Source organism: Coccomyxa subellipsoidea, assembly GCF_000258705.1.
Source record: "Coccomyxa subellipsoidea C-169, whole genome shotgun sequence".
NCBI lineage: Eukaryota > Viridiplantae > Chlorophyta > Trebouxiophyceae > Coccomyxaceae > Coccomyxa > Coccomyxa subellipsoidea.
In genome coordinates this window covers 2,411,347-2,428,186 of record NW_005178042.1, presented here as the reverse complement: position 1 = coordinate 2,428,186, position 16,840 = coordinate 2,411,347, and the positions used below count along the sequence as shown (strand labels likewise).

At 54.3% G+C, this 16,840-nt stretch overlaps 4 protein-coding genes across 4 annotated transcripts; 2 read left to right on the top strand and 2 right to left on the bottom strand.

Moving 5' to 3' along the window:
• Positions 1-152: 152 nt before the first annotated feature.
• COCSUDRAFT_45886 (MOSC-domain-containing protein) lies at positions 153-2,419 on the bottom strand (the record flags this gene model as incomplete). Its single annotated transcript, XM_005651983.1, has 5 exons — positions 153-700; positions 1,029-1,253; positions 1,552-1,670; positions 1,964-2,114; positions 2,309-2,419. The coding sequence occupies 5 exons, from the start codon at positions 2,417-2,419 to the stop codon at positions 482-484; spliced, it is 825 nt and encodes a 274-aa protein (XP_005652040.1). The 3' UTR covers positions 153-481.
• Positions 2,420-3,092: 673 nt separating this feature from the next.
• Positions 3,093-5,243, top strand: COCSUDRAFT_39151 (hypothetical protein; the record flags this gene model as incomplete). Its single annotated transcript, XM_005651982.1, has 7 exons — positions 3,093-3,177; positions 3,342-3,417; positions 3,550-3,568; positions 3,789-3,942; positions 4,214-4,347; positions 4,659-4,850; positions 5,028-5,243. The coding sequence occupies 7 exons, from the start codon at positions 3,093-3,095 to the stop codon at positions 5,241-5,243; spliced, it is 876 nt and encodes a 291-aa protein (XP_005652039.1).
• Positions 5,244-6,111: 868 nt separating this feature from the next.
• COCSUDRAFT_39150 (SAPS-domain-containing protein) lies at positions 6,112-13,521 on the bottom strand (the record flags this gene model as incomplete). Its single annotated transcript, XM_005651981.1, has 18 exons — positions 6,112-6,134; positions 6,351-6,477; positions 6,816-6,897; positions 7,186-7,466; positions 7,674-8,404; positions 8,618-8,869; positions 9,200-9,374; positions 10,109-10,300; positions 10,533-10,692; positions 10,885-11,024; positions 11,186-11,371; positions 11,602-11,790; positions 11,954-12,122; positions 12,294-12,460; positions 12,648-12,748; positions 12,858-13,107; positions 13,287-13,406; positions 13,477-13,521. 18 exons carry the CDS (start codon positions 13,519-13,521, stop codon positions 6,112-6,114), a joined length of 3,390 nt encoding a protein of 1,129 aa, XP_005652038.1.
• Positions 13,522-14,523: 1,002 nt separating this feature from the next.
• Positions 14,524-16,804, top strand: COCSUDRAFT_21423 (hypothetical protein). The gene is made up of 7 exons (XM_005651980.1): positions 14,524-14,772; positions 14,909-15,082; positions 15,216-15,357; positions 15,462-15,534; positions 15,677-15,817; positions 15,981-16,134; positions 16,277-16,804. Exons 1-7 carry the CDS (start codon positions 14,566-14,568, stop codon positions 16,367-16,369), a joined length of 984 nt encoding a protein of 327 aa, XP_005652037.1. The 5' UTR covers positions 14,524-14,565; the 3' UTR covers positions 16,370-16,804.
• The last annotated feature ends 36 nt before the right edge of the window (positions 16,805-16,840 follow it).

Below are 16,840 nucleotides of genomic sequence, written 5' to 3'. Positions count from 1 at the left end.
AATATTTAATGAGCATGGTGAGTAAAGCTCAGCCAGGCTGAATTGCCAGTCTGTACTATTGGTTGCGCACAGACGAGAAGTCAGTGTGACTGATGCGCTTCAATTTATCTCAAAACTTGCGGGTGATGTACTTTTCCCACTGGGAGTTCTGGGGACCTCTTACAGATTATTGTCAAGTTTAGTGGTCTTGCTGTGGGAAAACGTAGGCTTGATCACAAGTGATACCTTTGGCAGATTGCAAAGCAGGAAAACCTTGAGCCGAGTGCCAATCTCCAGTTGCAACAGATGTGTCAGGATCTCAAGAGTGGCCACCAAGTGAATTTGTTGGGAGGTTTGGTTGGCAGCCCGAAGATTCTAGGGCATGCACTGACATGGGAAACACAAACTTTAAAAAAGCAATCCCTCGAGTCCATTATGCATTCTTCTGGACCATTATGTTTAGATTAGAGTCCCCTGCCGGCTTAGTAACCGGGGGCGCGCATCAGGCGGCAAGGGCGGTGGTGCGTTTGCGAGTGACGATGATGTCATCCCCGACAGCGACAGTGCCGGGTGAGGTGGCGGTCAGGTTCCAGCCGAAGAACACCTCGTGCTTCCAGGACGCCAGCGCAGACCAGCCCAGCAGCTTGCCGCTCCTGAACTTGCCCAGCGTCATCAGTGGCTCCTTGCCCACCGCCGCAGTCTCCTGATCCGTGGTGGTCACCTGCAGCCATGCCCTATATATTAAAGGAAATGAAGACATGAGAGTCAGTATGAGCGCCAGAGCAAGCAGAAAGGGTCGCCTCTCTGTAGTAGATGCAATGCTTACAACTTAGAAGACACCTTTCGCCTAGGAGTTATTTCAGCCACATTGAATGCATGCAGACCCGGTGTCACCACTATGCAAGGACATCAGACAGCCCTGTATACAAACCCCTGCCAGGTATAGAACCCCCGGCGAACACCTGCAAAGGCCAGTCTGGCATGCCGCTGGGCGCAGTCGCAGGTCTGAGACGCGCTCAATACAGGGACAAGCCCTAGGCAGAAAGCACAGCAGCACGACTAAGCAGTGCAGGCGAGAAGCGGCGCGCCTTGCAGCGTGAGCAGGGCTTGAGCGACACAAACTCCACTTTGCGGTCTGGCGGGCCCACAACGGTCAGCTCCTGCCAGTCGTCCTCCGCCCAGGGCTCCACGCTGTCATCGATGACCAAATTGGGGCGGAAGCGGTTCATGGGCAGCGGCTCCGGCATCCGCGTGTTCAGGTCCGCCAGCGAGGACTGCCAGCACAGCAACCACAGACCACTATTATGACCAGAACCACCACAACAAGCAGCAATCTTAGGGCAACATTCATTAGTTTCAAAATAATCAGACAAAAAGTATGATAGAGACTTCAACAAGACAGCCATTGTTGACAGTGAGTGGTCGCAGTACAAAAATTTGTCCCAGTATACCGTGGCAGAGCAACGAGACCTTGCATGCATGCGGATGGCAGATTCTCACGCTGACAAAACAGCACTTCCAGGTGCAAGGTGGGAAGGCCTCCGCCTCTTTCATGAGGGAGAAGCAAGATACCTCGGTGGTGATGAGGAAAGGGTAGCCATCAGCGAACGCCGTCTCAACGCCTTTTCCAAATGGCAGCTCACACTCGCGGCGCTTCGGGTCTGCCAGTGCATCGCCGGCCCCGGGAGTACCTGTCAGCACAGATCTGTCCTCAGCAACCCTGCGGTGTAGCCGTTTCAGGACGCACTGGATCTCAACGCTGTGCTGTGCCAGTATCTTTCTTGCAAAAAAAAGGTGTAACTCCACGCTGTTCCTGCCAGAGGCAGGTAAAGGCTGTCAGAAATCCTACCCCTTGACAAACTCGCCAGATCGAAGCAAGACCCAATCAACGGCAGGCATGGTGCTCTGTATTTATACCGCCCCCCACCAGCCAGGTCTGACGCAACTTACGGAAACATACTTTGACAAATGAGGTGGAGCAGACCTATGTAGCGCACAAGCCGGGCAGGTTTGCCCAGGAAGTCAGTCAGCCATTCGGCAGCTTCCTCTCCCTCATCCTGTGCGAGCCCCTTCCAGTCCCAGCACGTGCACTCCTTCAGCTCTGCATCCTCCACCGGCCGCGGCACCAGGGGCACCTGCAGCCAGCAAGTGGGGCAGAATATCAGCGGTAGCTTCAATCAAGAAGCTGGTTGCTCACCGCCCTTTTCTGCCGATCAAGCTGGGTGCCGGGCTGACTGGCTTGAGAAAGACATGCCTGGTGGCATCCTTGTGGGCATGGATGGGAAGAGTTGTACACCAGATTGCCATCCTCAGGATGATACGAATTTACCTGCAAGGGCTCCTTTCCTGGAGCGCTGAGGGTCAGGCTGGCGTCGGGCCCAAGCTTAGTCCACTCCTGGGTGAGGGCTTCTGGAGGGAGTGCGGTGGAGATCAGTGTCATCCTGCAGCATCGAAAGCGCTGAAGGGTACGCCATGAAGGGAATGCAGGGATGTTCTGGGCAGGGATGCTGGGATGCTGGCATACCCTGGGATCTGTCTCTGAGTCAGGAAACGTCCGTCGGGCCTCGTCACCAGCCAATGACGATCCCAAGTAAATCCTGCAATAACATGGCGTTTGATCCGGTAGAAAATGATACATTTCCAGTGAAATCCCACTCATGGGCATGAGGAACAGAGTTGGGCCAGAGCCTTACCAGTTCCTGAGATGTCTGCCGTGACCAGGCTGATTCCCTTCAATCCTTTTACAGGGTAGACATACAAAGCTGTGACCTTCGGCATTATAGAGGGTACGCTCCACTAACGGACGTTCCTCGTGCGGGATACAGTCTACTCTAAACGATCAAGCAAGGAATATGAAGATGGTTAACTCACTTCCACCAGAACAACACTGAATATACGAAGAAACAAGTAGATAGAAGTTGTCCGATTCAAGAGATAGCTTAAAACCTCGGAAGGACATGACGTAAGCTATGCAGCTAACTTTACGCCCCTTCACCCGAAGAAACTTTGCCAAAGATATGTCGTATACATGTTACAGAGATTGCAGATGATACCCAAGGATATCCCATATTAGCGCTTGGATTGCAGCTCCTGTATAGCCCAAGATCGTTGCAATGCCGACAGTGTCGTCGCTGCGGGTGTATCCTGTGAAAGGCTGCAAAGGAATCTTGATTGACCAGGGGGTAGTGACTGAGACAGGTGAGTGCAGAAGAGCGCGTGGTAGCTCGAAAAATTGGAAGTCATCCAGCTCACTGCCCTGCCCTATGTTAGAAGGCTGTGGACAACCTCTGTAAGGCTGATAATGTGCTGCAGTACATTCAATTTATGAAGGTAATTCCCAATCGTATCGTTGTCACACGCAGGCTTTGCTTATGACCGGCACTGGCTCTGTGTCACCGCCGACTCTGGCCGCTTCTACTCACAGAGGAATGAAGCTCGGTGAGCGCACCCTGCACTGGCACACTGCATCAGATCACACGCATTGTGTGGCTGCAGTAGTGCCAGTACTGACACGCATGCCAGCATTCATGCATGCATTTCAAGGCATCCAAGCATGCGTCCACGGTGCAGGTTGGCATTGGTGGAGCAAGTAATCCAACCGCCCGAGCTGCTGACAACAGCTGGCGTGGCAGTGCCACCCAATGCTCATCTCTTACTGAAGGCCCCTGGCATGCAAACCCTCAAGGCAAGTGCCAACGGCGCGCTTGACCTTGCGCCTGGCGATCTTTGGCATGCTCATTTTTGTTCTTTCGGCTGATGTGCTACTATTTAGGCCTGGGGTCAATGACATTGCATGGCAATGTGTGCAGGTGCCGTTGGTACCTCACAGCAACGGATCAGAGCCGGAGGAGAGGCAGGTGGTCTGCTGGGAATGGAAAGGGATTGCTCGGGACGAGGGAGCAGAAGCAAATGCCTGGTTCACAGAGTACCTCGGCAAGCCCTCACAACTTGTGCGCTTCCTTGGTGCGCCAGCCTCCTGAGCTCCTTGTCTCATGGCGTGTAACAGCGGGGGCCTCATGCGGTAATTTGGAACGATAGAAGATTCAAAGGATGCTCAAAAGGGGGGCATTTCTGTGCCTGAGATATCACTACCAGCGATCTAGTATACTACGGAGGTTGTGGGACTGGATCCAACGAGGCGCAATGCACGCAAATGAGCATTCTCAGACTGAGAATCTGAGTGCAAACAGCGCAATCAAAGATGGTACTTCAGCATGCACTTTGTGCGGTGCAGGCAGGCCCGGAACAAACGATGCGGCGGCTGACCGGTCCAAGAAACGGAGGCCGGCGGTGCCTCCCGGATGGGGTGCAGTCCCCGGCCATGAGATTGCCTTCAGTGACCGCCTGCCCTTCTTGCTCACCACTGAGGTGCTCCCCTGCATTCTTGACCCCTTCTCCTCAGCAGGACTGGATTCAACATCTTGTATTCAGCAGTGTTTCCTATTCAGCTGTGAGCTCTGTCCATTACATCAGATCAGCCTTGTTGGCTGGCAAAGATATTATGATCCTCTCGTTCTCGTTCTCGTTCTCTTCCTCTCCTTCCATCTCTCTTTCTCTCTGCCAGCTACAGCCAAAGCTCTGTAATATATGCTGGGTTCACTGGTCCTTAAATTATCGGTGCAGATTTTATTCAGTGGTGTGCATGGCAAAGGAGGAGCAATAGTATGTGCCTGATGCAGGCATCTCTACGAGGGCTGAACGAGGCTCTGGGCAAGGGCGAAGCCGTGCCCATGGAGCGTTTCAGGCCAAACATAGTGGTCAGTGACACTGGAGAGCCCTTCTCAGAGGATGCCTGGGAGGCCTTCACTGTGCAAGGACCGGGCCATGCGCCTTGCAAGTTCAGAACTGTCGTGCCATGCGATCGCTGCAAGGTGGCTTCCTGCCAACAGATCTCCCCTCATCGGGATGTAGCTGATGCGCGCAAAGATTGATTGTCCAGGGTGCAGCACGAAAATGACATCTTCACTCACCTAAACGCGTTTTGTAGCTGACTGTTTTGTACGTCTCACCACTTTCTATGCTCATGGCATAGCTTCCTGGCGTTACAGGTGACCACAACAAATCAGGAGACCCTCAAAGTGGGCAAGGAGCCTCTGCAGACACTGGCCAAGATCAGGTCTCTCGAGCAGCTGTCATTCATACCCAAGGAGCGTTTCCCCAGCCATGCTGTCTTCTTCGGTTGGCTGTGTGTTGCCATGGGGCAAGGTACAGTGAAGGTCGGCGATGAGGTTCTGGCTTCCCTCAGGGATGGACCAATTGAGTGATTAATTGGGCTGAGATCTGAGTATTCTTTTGTACAAGAGCTGGTGCAGGATTGATGATTTGATTCTTGTTGTGCAGCTTTTTTACGGTGTGCTGTACACAGTTTTGCCCAGTCAGCGCACTTAAGGTTGAAGTATGTTGCAGACAGTTGTGAGCATGGGGTAGCTTTACAAGATCACTTTTGGTACTGGACAGAACCCAAATAGGTACAGAAGTTCAGCATTCAAGTTGAAGCAGAAGTTCTGATTGAGGTATATGATTGACGTGCTGCTCAGTCCACCTGATTCAGTCTGGGATGTAAAGACACCATGAATGGGCAGTCACTGGGCAATTGCCCGGCAGTGTTGCTAGCCTTGCATGCCTAAGCACGCACGTCTGTCTGGCATCATGTTTCACTCCTTGCCATCAACAAGCAAACCCACCAAAACCCCCACTAGCACATCTGTCCCTATTATTACTGTACAAAGGAAGGCGCGGCAGCATAAGAGCTGTATTCAGTTCCAGCGCTGCGCACGCAGTCACAGAATGAAACCTGTGAACCTGATGATAAAATAAAGACCCTACAGCTTTCTGAGGAGTCCCTAACTTTGGGCTCACTTTAGGAAGTCAAATGTCTCTGACCGCACGACAATGTCTGTGTGCTTGTTCAAATTCACTTGATGTAAATATCTTATTCATCCAGATGGAGTAACAGAAAATGCTCTCTACTTTCCCACCCGCTGCAAAAAATACGCTAGATTCTTTGCTAACACATCTACGTGCCTTCTTAGCTGGATCCAGCTTCTCTGTTCTTATTTATGCCATGCGGCACTTGTTTGCATACATCATATTGTCTATGGTGGTATGCTCTGATGCTCCTGCCAGAAAGTTTCACTCTGGCCACTCCCTCTCCACTGCAGTAGCAAGGAACACCACCATCAGACAAAAGGATGGCAGTGCATCATTCATGTCTGCAAAAGAAGTCAATGTCTCACCCGTGCACACAACTAAACAAAGCAGAAGGCATGACATACAAGGCAGTGCGAGCGCCAAGAGGGGACAACGGGCTTAATACGAAGTAGTTGCAGCAACACTCGCATGCATGTGCACATCTTGCTGTCACAGCGCACCTGCAGAAGGGTGAGATGCCTTGGGCGCCTGCTGCGCGCAGGACAGGCTCAGACGGCCACGTCTGCCTGAAGGCCCCGCAGCTGTTGCTCCGCCCCTGCCCTCTGGGTAGTCATCATCCTGGGACACCTGTGACAAGCCATCCCTGCTTTGTACTCCAGCCCAGAGCAGGACCCACAGTCGGTGCCACACAAATCCCTTCATTTGTGACAAAGACTCTGTATTGAGAATGGCGTGCAAGTTCCCAATTGGTGCCCATTGCGCTGCCAATGAGCTACAGGCATTCCTTGTGCAAGTACCTCGCCTCGGAAAGAGTTCTGACGATCTTGCAGCCGAGCTTTGAGACATCAGTCACTCGACTGTGCTACAGAATTGCAAAGAAGGATAGAAATGCTGCGGTATACAAAACAATTACACAATCAAATAAGATCAAAGAGGGATAGTTTGGGGTGTGCGGGGTGGCTCACCAGGAGCTTTGTGAAGCTGCCCACCAGGGTCTCCTCCTCAGATTCCCCCCGCGGCACCAGCACAGCGTCGCTCTTCGCCCACCTGCAATCACCCATGGAATAGGACCCTAAGTATGGGGTGCACATTCCACTCGCGTGGGCGTTTGTGTGGGTGCGTCCCAAACATGCAACATCAGACCTTCTGTGATGTTCTCACCCTTGTTAATATCACTGACGATTACCCAAGGTCAAGGGACTTGCAGTTACAGGACCAAATTGGTCACGAATGAACGGTCTTCAACAAGGGCATGCACAACAGCTGCGTGACAGAAGACATCCAACACATTGGACACCTAGCAGGTAGGTGGGTTGTCCAGGGCTAGATGGTCACCTTCTGTGCTTGCCCCTGAAGGGAGGCTTTTTTGTTGCGCCATGATCCAGCGAGCTGTCATGCACGCTGTCGGGGGGAGGTGCATTGGATGACCGATTTAGATGGCTGTCAGCACGAGCGCTCAGTGGGCTCTCGTCTGCCTCGCCTGGGGCCTCTATGCTGCCCCTGCTGGGAGCGCTGTCTGCACTGTTGAGGGGATGAGCGTTGTGCTCCAAGCCTTCCCTGTGGAGGTCGCCGCTGCTGTGCGATGGAAACTTGCTGGAGCTTGCCACCTCTTCCGACTGCACCAGGCCTGAGCTGTCTTCAGGCATGCTGCTTTCACCTTGCAGAGCACCGGTGGCTGAGTGCAGTCCTGCAGCATGCTGGGCTGCAGCTGCATCACCAGGTACAGGCGCTAAGCCCTGTGGTGGCTGCTCCCCATCTGCAGCCTCTGAACCCGGCTGCGCGCCAGCCCTTGCAAGGTCTGCCTCACCTTCTGCCTCTCCCACCTCCGCAGGCAGATCAGAGATGGCACCTGACAGGCTGCCTCCACCCCTGGGCCTTGGCAGCTGCGCGGCAGCTTTGAAGTTAGGACTCTGTTCGGCGACACCCTCAAACACAGCCGACGCTTCTTGGCGCGGAGACTCCCGGCTCTCAGACGCCTGTGCTGCAGGAGTGCTCTCGCCCCTGTCGGCTGCCGGTGTGTCCAGCGCCGACGCTGCCGCGGGGCCGGCTGCGCCTCTGTGACTGTCATCTGTCTGCATCTGCTGGTCCTCGCTGGCTGCTGCGGCGGGCGGCGGCAGGCTGGAGGCTGTGAAGGCGCCCTTGAAGAGGCCGCCGACTGGAGCGAACAGGTCTCTTAGGCCGGCCATTGGCGTCCCGGCCGGCTTGGCAGGTGCGCCGCCGCCGCCGATGGCCGCCGCACCGCCCTCTGCTCCCGGCAGCTCAACCCCATCCGGCTGCAGATCATCCTCCGCAACCTCTGCAGCGGCGCTGTCTTCCCCAGGATGAATGGGTGGATCTGCAAGGCTGATGGTGTCCATGGGTTCGTCCGAGTGGTGGCTGCGGGCGCTCATGGGGGGCGAGGTGGGCGGCGATGCAAAGCAGGCCGGCAGATCGTGGCCGCCCATGCTAGGCGCGCTGTGCTGGTGTGAGGCAAGCGTGCTGTAGCAGCCCACGGGGGACCGCACCCTCTCCCCACCCGGGGCCCCCTTTTCGCTCTGCCGCCCGCGGCTCCACTCTGATGCACACAGGGAAAGTGTTCAGACAAGCAGGAGCACCTTTCTGGAAGCTGGGATGGAACTGCTGAGTACACACTTGCAAGAAATAACTAGAAATAAGTTTTGAAACTATATATAAGCTACTCCAAGCCATCGTTAACGCTTGCGCTTGCAGGCATATAGCAGTATAAATCCAGCAGAATCTGGTGGAGTTTGAATGTATGAAGTAGTACCTGCTGCGGTGGCGTGCGGTTCGGCCTCGGCGTCCTGCGCGTGCCGGGGAGAATCGGCGGCGGCGGCTGACGGCGCGGCGATCTTCGTCACGGGGGGCTGCATCGCAGGGAAGAGCACGCGCGGGGTGACCCGGGCTGCGTTGGGGCTGGGCGCGTCCGCAGGAGGGGAGTCCGCCAACAGGTCCGGCGTGCCGGCGCCCTCGCCGTGCTCCGGGGACGCCGTCAGCACCATGCCATCCTCGTCCATATCGTCTGCGAGCGCCATTCCGTACATGTCAAATCTCAAAATTACAATCAGGCTCAAATGCTGCCGCTTGAAGCCAAAGGTAATCTTAATTGAATATTTCACAAATCCTGTGTGTGCGCCTGCTGAGTTGTATGAGTCAACTTAATACTCTCTTCCATGCTGAGTGTTTTGCTCAAAGAGATTCGCAGCCGCCAGATGATCTGCAGTGATATGGGCAGGCCAAGAGGTTCCAACACTGCCGCGAAACTTCAGGACAAGCGCAAGCGCATCTTGAAAGACTCAGGACAACTTCAGCGTGCGAGAAACCATGTGCAAACAGCTGCAGAGGAGCTCACCGGAGTCCATCCAGGCGGTGCTGGTCTCAAAGGCGCCGTCTGCGCGGTCCTCCCAGGTGGAGGGGGGGCTCGACTGGCGCGCCAGGTTCTCCCCGTCTCCGTCGCCCGAGTGACCCTCGCCGCCGACCGCGGCCAGCAGCGATGGCCGGCGCATCCACGACGCATCCCGGTCATCCTGCAGCACATCGCAGCATCCAGCATCAGAACACCCGCCCACACCCCTGACGCACTCATTGCTGGCGTCCTTATTTCAAGGTCAGCGTGAGTGATCATTCACTGTGCCCATGGTTAGGTAGCACTCCGTCTGGCAGCATGCAGCAGAGGAGGTTTCAGTAAAATGCAGGCAGCTCCCAGGTACTGCCAGACACAACAATGCCGGTGCTGGCGCCATCATTGATCAATGCCAAGGAGATGAAGGAATTGTGCTTAGGGGAGGCTGACGCGCCTCCATGTCAAAGCTGCCGAGCAGGCTCCTGGAGGCGAAGGGGCTGGGGGAGCCATGGCGCTGAATGGCGTCCCCGCTCTCAGCCGCAGCCAGGTCCCACAGATCACTGTCTCCGCTCGCATCCTGGAGCCCAGCACACTGACCCATCAGGAGTACACAGCAGAATCCATAACGTGCTCGTTTACTCTCCGGCCATTTCCGCAAGGCACCACTGTGCGGAGCAACGAAGCACCCCCGGATGGCATGCAAATACATCCTATATTATTGCAGATTTCCAAACAGATCAGGTTATCTGTGGACACACTTATTCTGTATCTGCCCTGTCGATGTGCATGTTTCCACCACTAAGCAGCCCCTTTCTCCCTCCTTGGCGCTCGCACTGCCTTGTGCATCATGCATTCAATCTTGCTTCATTGATATTTCCCCGATGACAGGCCCAATACCACAGAAGACGAGGGGCGCACCAGGTAGAGGGAGTGGAGCTCGTCCTCGTCTTCTTCGTCGGAGAAGGCGGCGTAGCGGCCAGCGTGGCGGTCCAGGCTGGCCAGCGCGTCCAGCTGCAGGTCCGGCATGTCCGTGTCGCCGTCCTTCGCCATCGCCGGCACCGCGCCGCGCATCTGCGGGTGGCCGCACCGCCACGACAGCACATCCTCCAGCTGCAACACACCACACATGCATGTCCACCTGTTGCAAACACTGTCACAGCCAACACCACAGCACTCCTGCTCGAGTGTCAGGACCACCGCCAAGCTCCTCTTTGCCATCTGAGTTTGCATGAGAGCCCACCAGGAGCCCACCAGCCAGGAAGACCCCAAAATGGGTAAAATCAACGCTAAATGAGGCAAGGGAGAGAGGAAAGCATGAATGGCACGGTGAGAGGGTGGGCACCTGGTTGCGTTCGGCGAGGGGCCCGAAGGCAAAGTCGGTCCACGCAGTGTTCGAGCAGAGCAGCGATGCGACTGGCGGACGCCGGGCCGCCACCGTCTGCAGGCTATTGGCGATCTCTGTCAGGTGGCCCATGTAGCCTGCTCGGAGGGGGGTCCGCTCTCTGATTGCAACACCAGCCACATGATAAATTGTTTGATGCATACATACAAAGCTATGTGAAGAGCCACAAATGGAGAACTGCTACTCCTACAACACCTGCTGTCAGCAGGGCACTACTGCTGAAACACTTCGAGCATGCCATAATGTGGGAAGTTATCAAAGGTGTAGGGTGAATTGCAAGAACGGAACGCACCGGGTGTCTCCAGTTCGCTGTTCTGGTTCGCAGTGTGCGGGCGCATTGAGCAGCCAGCCCAGCAGATCGCAGTCCCCAAACAGGTGCCCCACAATTGCGTTGCTGCCAGCTTGCAGCATGCATGCAACAATGCTGGTCACCTGCATCACCACATACTTAGTCACAAATGAAGCCATGAAAAGGAGCAGATGCTTGCCGCCTGTGGCTTCTTCAAAAAACCAACGCATGGCTGATATTGCTCTCTCACGATACTGATGATCAAGCTAGCTAATGCATGATGGGGAACATCATTGCAGCAGACCTGGTGGTGTAGGATGGAGTTGAATGGGAAGCGCAGGAAGACGGCCAGGATCTCGCGCACGATGCCAGAGGCAATGATTGCGGTCTCGGCCTCCTCAGACCCCGTGCGCAGCAGCACAGCCACCAGCTCTATCACCGTCAGCCGCACAGATCCGAGCGGAGGCCGCAGCACCCCATACGACGTCTCCTGCATATCATAGTCCACCATCAGCCTCTTCACAGTATGGAGCAATAATGTCCTTTGCTAGATACCGCTGTACAGTCAGAGGAAGGGCCATCGGCAGCCGTGCACACCCTACGAGGGACTTACAAGTGCTGCAGCACGCAAAATAAGTATCTCCGGCATACTTCCACACTGAAGATGCAAAGGAAGAATGGAGCGCAGGTTCAGTGCTCTTTGGAGGGCTGCGAGCGCACCAGCAATACCGTGGAGTGGGCAGTGGACAGCACTTGCGCCAGCATGGGGGTGTGTGGCACCATTGCCGCGATGACCTTTGACAGGTTGACATCGGCCTCTGTGTTTGCGGCCGAGACCTCTGCACTGGTGCGCATCACTGTGGCCAGCAGCCGCCGCCGCTCCAGCAGCGCTATGTAAATATTGAGCGCCTGCATCCAGCACGCACGAAACGTTAAATCCATCCCTTGCCTAGCACGCAGTGCTGAATAAGGCTGGACATCGTTCGAGAATCAAACATGTTTTATAGAAGTCAGTGATCTACATCAGGACATTTCCTCGGTAAGTCGGCAGCATCTGGGGAAACGCATGCACCTGGACAGATGGTATCTGCGGGGGAGCCACGACGGCTCTGCTTATGAGGCTGTCGAGATTGTGTGCCTCACACAGCTGCCTCGTCAGTGGAGAGCTGCGGCTGCGCGCTATTGCTGCTAGCACCTCCGCCACGTTCCCATGCGCGCCACTTTTAGCGTCCTCATCCAACCTGCACTTATATCGATATATCGATCATACAAACGCAAGACAGCTCATGTGAGTGCAGAAGTGCTCCAGTTGATTCATGCACACGGATGTGTGGTGAGCGGCACAATGAGCGGCAAAAGTCCCCTGACATCCCAATCAATAGGTCAGAGTTGTCCTGGTGGAAGAAGCCGACCTTGCTAATAGCCTGGCTATGATGTCCATTTCTGAGAGCCAGGCCAGGGACTCTGGTGGCAGGTTGGGCACGGCCTGCTCATCAGCCCCCACGACGCGCACAAATGTCTCCGCCATGCCTGCCGTGTCCAGGTGCTCCAGCAAGGAATCCACAATCCCTCTGGTGGCCTGCCATTATTTACACACTTGCGTAAAGATCTGATGGGTGCCAGTACGCCAAGCAATGCGACCTTTCACGTCTTGGCAGGCAATCACCAGGCAATAGCGTAGACTGGCAAGATTTTTATGGCACGCATACTGCTGGGACTGTAGAAAGCAAGTATGCAGAGCAAGGCTCAGGATGAATAGAGCGGACCTCCAGGAAGGCAAGCATCTGCTCAGCACAGCGCGTGAGCAGGATGCCCACCAGCCGCGCAAAGTAGCCAGCTAGAGCACAGTCCAGCGATGTGGGCGAGCCTGGACAAGAAGTACATGTTGTCAGAGCCGCAGTCTGCCTGCTGAACATAAGACTTCAGCACCTCGACAATCATGGACACAATCCCGGTGCAGATGCAGAGCAAGCCACCTGTAGCGCTGAAAAGCAGGTGTAGGAGCTCATTGTTGCCCGCCAGCGCTCCTGGCACCTCTTCTGCCAGGCTGCACAGCACCTCACAGGCCGCCAGAGAGTGCTTGGTGCGCGCATCTGCCTGCTCTCGGCTGCCCTGCTGCCCTGTCCTGGCTGCAGGCGGTCGCCCAACCAAATACTCCAGCAGCTGCCTCAGAGTGTCCTGCTTCTTCAGGTAGGCCATGAGCCGCCCATTCACCACTCTGGCTTCCTGCACATGCAGCCAAGCTTCAGCCTGCAGCTTGGGGCAGCAGGGCTATGCCACAGAGGATGTGGTGCTAGAGACAGTGATGCGGGCAATTGATGAACATGAACTGAATGCTTCACTGGCGTGAAGCTGTTGTTGGTGTTGTAGGTGCTCTGAAAACTCATAAGGAGATTCTTTTGCACCTTGGCCAGGTCGTCGATCTCCAGCAAATCCTCCAGGACCACATGACCTTTATCAAGGATGGCGTCCACAGGAGATTGATTGGCATAATTGGTAGCAGCAACGCGCCACGAGAACATGACCTGAAACACAATTTTTCATGTCTTCAAAATACATCAGAATCGAACGCCGCGTCTGTAGAAACTTTAGCACCTGGACCTTGGAACTAGCCATGCCAGCCAGCTGTTCGTCTAGCATATCCTCGCAAACAACGGTTGTTGCTTGGTTGTTCCTTTCCAAGTGCATCTAGATACTGGAACAGGCGCCTTTGATCAATGTAAGAAGTTTAAGAACTTCACAAAATTCATGGATGAGTCTCATTTTCAAGTCTGAATTTCTATCATCCCTGAAAGTCAAGGAGGTAAGGTATCATGCAGGGACATGAGAATTCAGACAGGTCCCTTTTGCCCGTGATTGCAGAGGTCACCCGCCACTTGATCCATAGCAAATGAATGCTGACTCACGTACCTATGGATGCGAAAATGCGTGTAGGCAACTGTGTCACCGTCCCCAGCAAGCCTCCCCTAAGTAGTGTTCTTGCCTATGTCGCCGCATTCGAGTCTAAACTGGTTCACTGAGTGCACACTTAATACAGAACACATCAATCACCATATGAGATGAAAATTTTAATCGAAAGTAGGAGAAATAACTCCTTGGCTCTCCTCCAAGAAACGTCTCATTTCCAAGGAACGCCTCTGAAGAACGAGCACGTGACTTTACGTGATATGCAGCTTGGATTCTGCTTGTGCAGAGGAGTTGTGCAGAATATGTCGAAATCAAACATCTTCTCGGATGGTGTGATCTGGACAGTAATATCCGAATAAGCTTCACTGCCACATTGCTCCAACTCGATCTGCTGCACAGAGCGGAGTGTCTGACCTTCAGTCTCTGCTTTCTTCGAGAGACGCTCATACTTTGATCACAGAAGATGTCCAATGTGTCAGGAGAAGCCAGGATATCGCCCGACATAGACTCGCTCAACACAGGGGTGAGCACGTGTACCTGCCACCGCAACATTGGAAGTTTTGACTCCCTTGGACTAGGAATTCGGCATGTGGGGGCTCTCAAGGACATTCAAAAGATCTTACTATTGACATGCACTATCACCTACCACGAGTCCCGGGGCAGAATTGCAAGATCACCTTGGGGCAGCTTGGCCTGCAGGAGGACTCAGGGGAGTTGGATGAAAGCACCACAGACGGCTATGTCTTCAATTCGCGCGCAGATCTGGAGGAGATTGCCATGCAAAGGCAGGCCATCTGGGATCTGCTGAAGAATCTTGGGTCACACCTGCTTCGAGAGGGAGTCAACTTGACCAAAGTCTCACTGCCGGTGAAAGTTTTCGAGCCTCGGAGCTTCCTGCAGCGCATCACAGACAACTGGGCCTACATTGACCTGCTCGAGAAAGCTGTGGATGCCACCGACCCGATCAAAAGAATGCAGTATGTGGTGAGTACTATAGACGGTGCTTCAATCCAATGCACATGCCGCTGGATCATTCTTAGAACTGCCTTGCGCTCTCCAAGGTGAGCAGGTCAGCAAGAACAATGGCTGACAAAGCTCTGACTGGTTGCATGGGTTGCAGGTGGGTTTCGTCATTGGGGGCCTAAGGAGACAGACATCTACCTTGAAGCCCTTCAATCCCATCCTGGGGGAAACGTATCAGGGTGTATACAGCTCTGGGGTGCGCGTGCATGCAGAGCAGATATCACACCATCCGCCAGTCAGCAGCTGGCAGGTGGCTGACCCTGATGGAAAGGTGCGTTATCCGTATCTTCACAAGCCCATCCATAGGTGCTGCACAGCCCAAAGGATTACGGGTCTCACCTTCTTCTTCTCTAGACTCCTAACGACATTTATTAATTGGTGAAGGATGCATAATGTGTATGCAGTTCATCTTTTCTGGGAGCGGAAATTGGAAGGCATCTGCCAGGGGGAACTCCATCAAGGGGCAGCAGGCAGGCGTCAACAGAGTGCACTTCTCTCGGGATGGAGCAGTCATCACTTGGGAGCTGCCATCCCTCCTGCTGCGAGGTGCAAACGCAACTTTACCATGCGTAAAAGCGGACCCTGCAACCGAGGTCCAGGCGTGCATTGCATCCTGGATATTCAGTAAGCGCCAGTGATGTTGCCCGCAGGCATCTTGTGGGGCGAGCGGAGCCTGAAATACTCTGGCACAATCACCTTCAGAGATGATCTGAACGATGTGGAGTGAGATCCCTGCCTGCTACCTTTGCAGACAGCACAATGCTTTGAAGTGTGCCGCCGCTGGTCAAAAAGTGTGTCCATGTCGGCTCTTCCTAGATGTCCTCTGAGGTGTTTGCTGACTTGCCACTGTTGCGTGGGAATCCAGGTGTGATATTACCATTGATGGCGGGTCCAAGCAGGGCTTCCTGTCATCCTTGTGGCGCGGGAAGAAGGTGCAGAAGAACCTGGATCAGCTCCACGGCAGTCTCAGGAAGGGAGGCGCTGACGTGGACACTGTGCATGGCAGGTACTCACTCCTCTGCCACACTTATTTGCCATTCCATACAGAATACTGAGCTCCTCAAGCCCTCAAATCTGCCTTCCTTGTCGACACCGCCCAATTACACATCGCATGCTTGTTGCAAAGCACGCCCGCCATTCTTTTGAACCAAAATTCCTTGTTACTGCAGCTGGCTGACATCGGTAGAGTGGCAGAGAGGCGGGCCGGGCGGCAAGAGTTTGCGAGTGTGGGATGTGGCCAGAAATCCAGTGCAGGCGCCCAAGCCTATAATAGAGCCGCTGCCTTCAGACTGCCGCTTCAGAGAAGACCTGCAGTCCCTCCAGGTAAGCAGCAGCCCCCACAGACTGTCCTGCCAGTGCCATGTGCAGCCACAGAGCACTGAGGCACTTTGTGGAATTTGAAGGAGAGGAAAACCTGTCATGTGACATTTGTATATGGTGACAGAGCAAATCCTGTGCATTGCAGAAGGGCGACAGGGACAAGGCACAGGAATGGAAGAGCCGCTTGGAGCATGTGCAGAGAACGGATCAAGCCCTGAGAGTGGCAGGCCGGCTGTGATGCTCTCATCTGAATTGAGTCGTATTACTTGAGCATCCAGCATTGCATGGTCATGTTTTTCTGCACGGCATTTCAGGGTCACTGCCTCATGGTTCATAAACTATTTTGAGTGTGTTCAGTGAGCTTATCGCTTGCTCATGCTGATTCATTGTTCGGCTTGCAAAGTCTTTGCGGCAATGATGCAGTTTGTACAGAATCGCCTTCACTGCGAGCTTGTTAGCGGGGAGCTTTCTCTAGAGATTTGTAGACAGCTATTGAGAGGTGAATTTAAGGCTGAAGTGTGCGAGTGCTGAATAAAGAGGGATCCGTTTGCAATGTGCATGCCTTTCTGATGACACAAGGATGTGCACCCTTCTGTACAGATGTGCTGAAGGAGACTCATCTACCTACTGTTTCAGAAGTAACGAAAGATTGTAAGTACGTACAGGTGTATACAACAGTACGCCCAAATTCTGGCTTCGTGTAAACAGA

What these genes read in the sequence shown, in the direction of transcription:
- COCSUDRAFT_21423 (XM_005651980.1), top strand. Translation starts at nt 14,566, where the DNA reads ATGCAAAGGCAGGCCATCTGGGATCTGCTGAAGAATCTTGGGTCACAC. An exon ending in GATGATCTGAACGATGTGGA is followed by an intron (nt 15,535 to 15,676) that starts GTGAGATCCCTG and finishes GTGGGAATCCAG; the next exon opens with GTGTGATATTACCATTGATG. An exon ending in AAGACCTGCAGTCCCTCCAG is followed by an intron (nt 16,135 to 16,276) that starts GTAAGCAGCAGC and finishes TGTGCATTGCAG; the next exon opens with AAGGGCGACAGGGACAAGGC.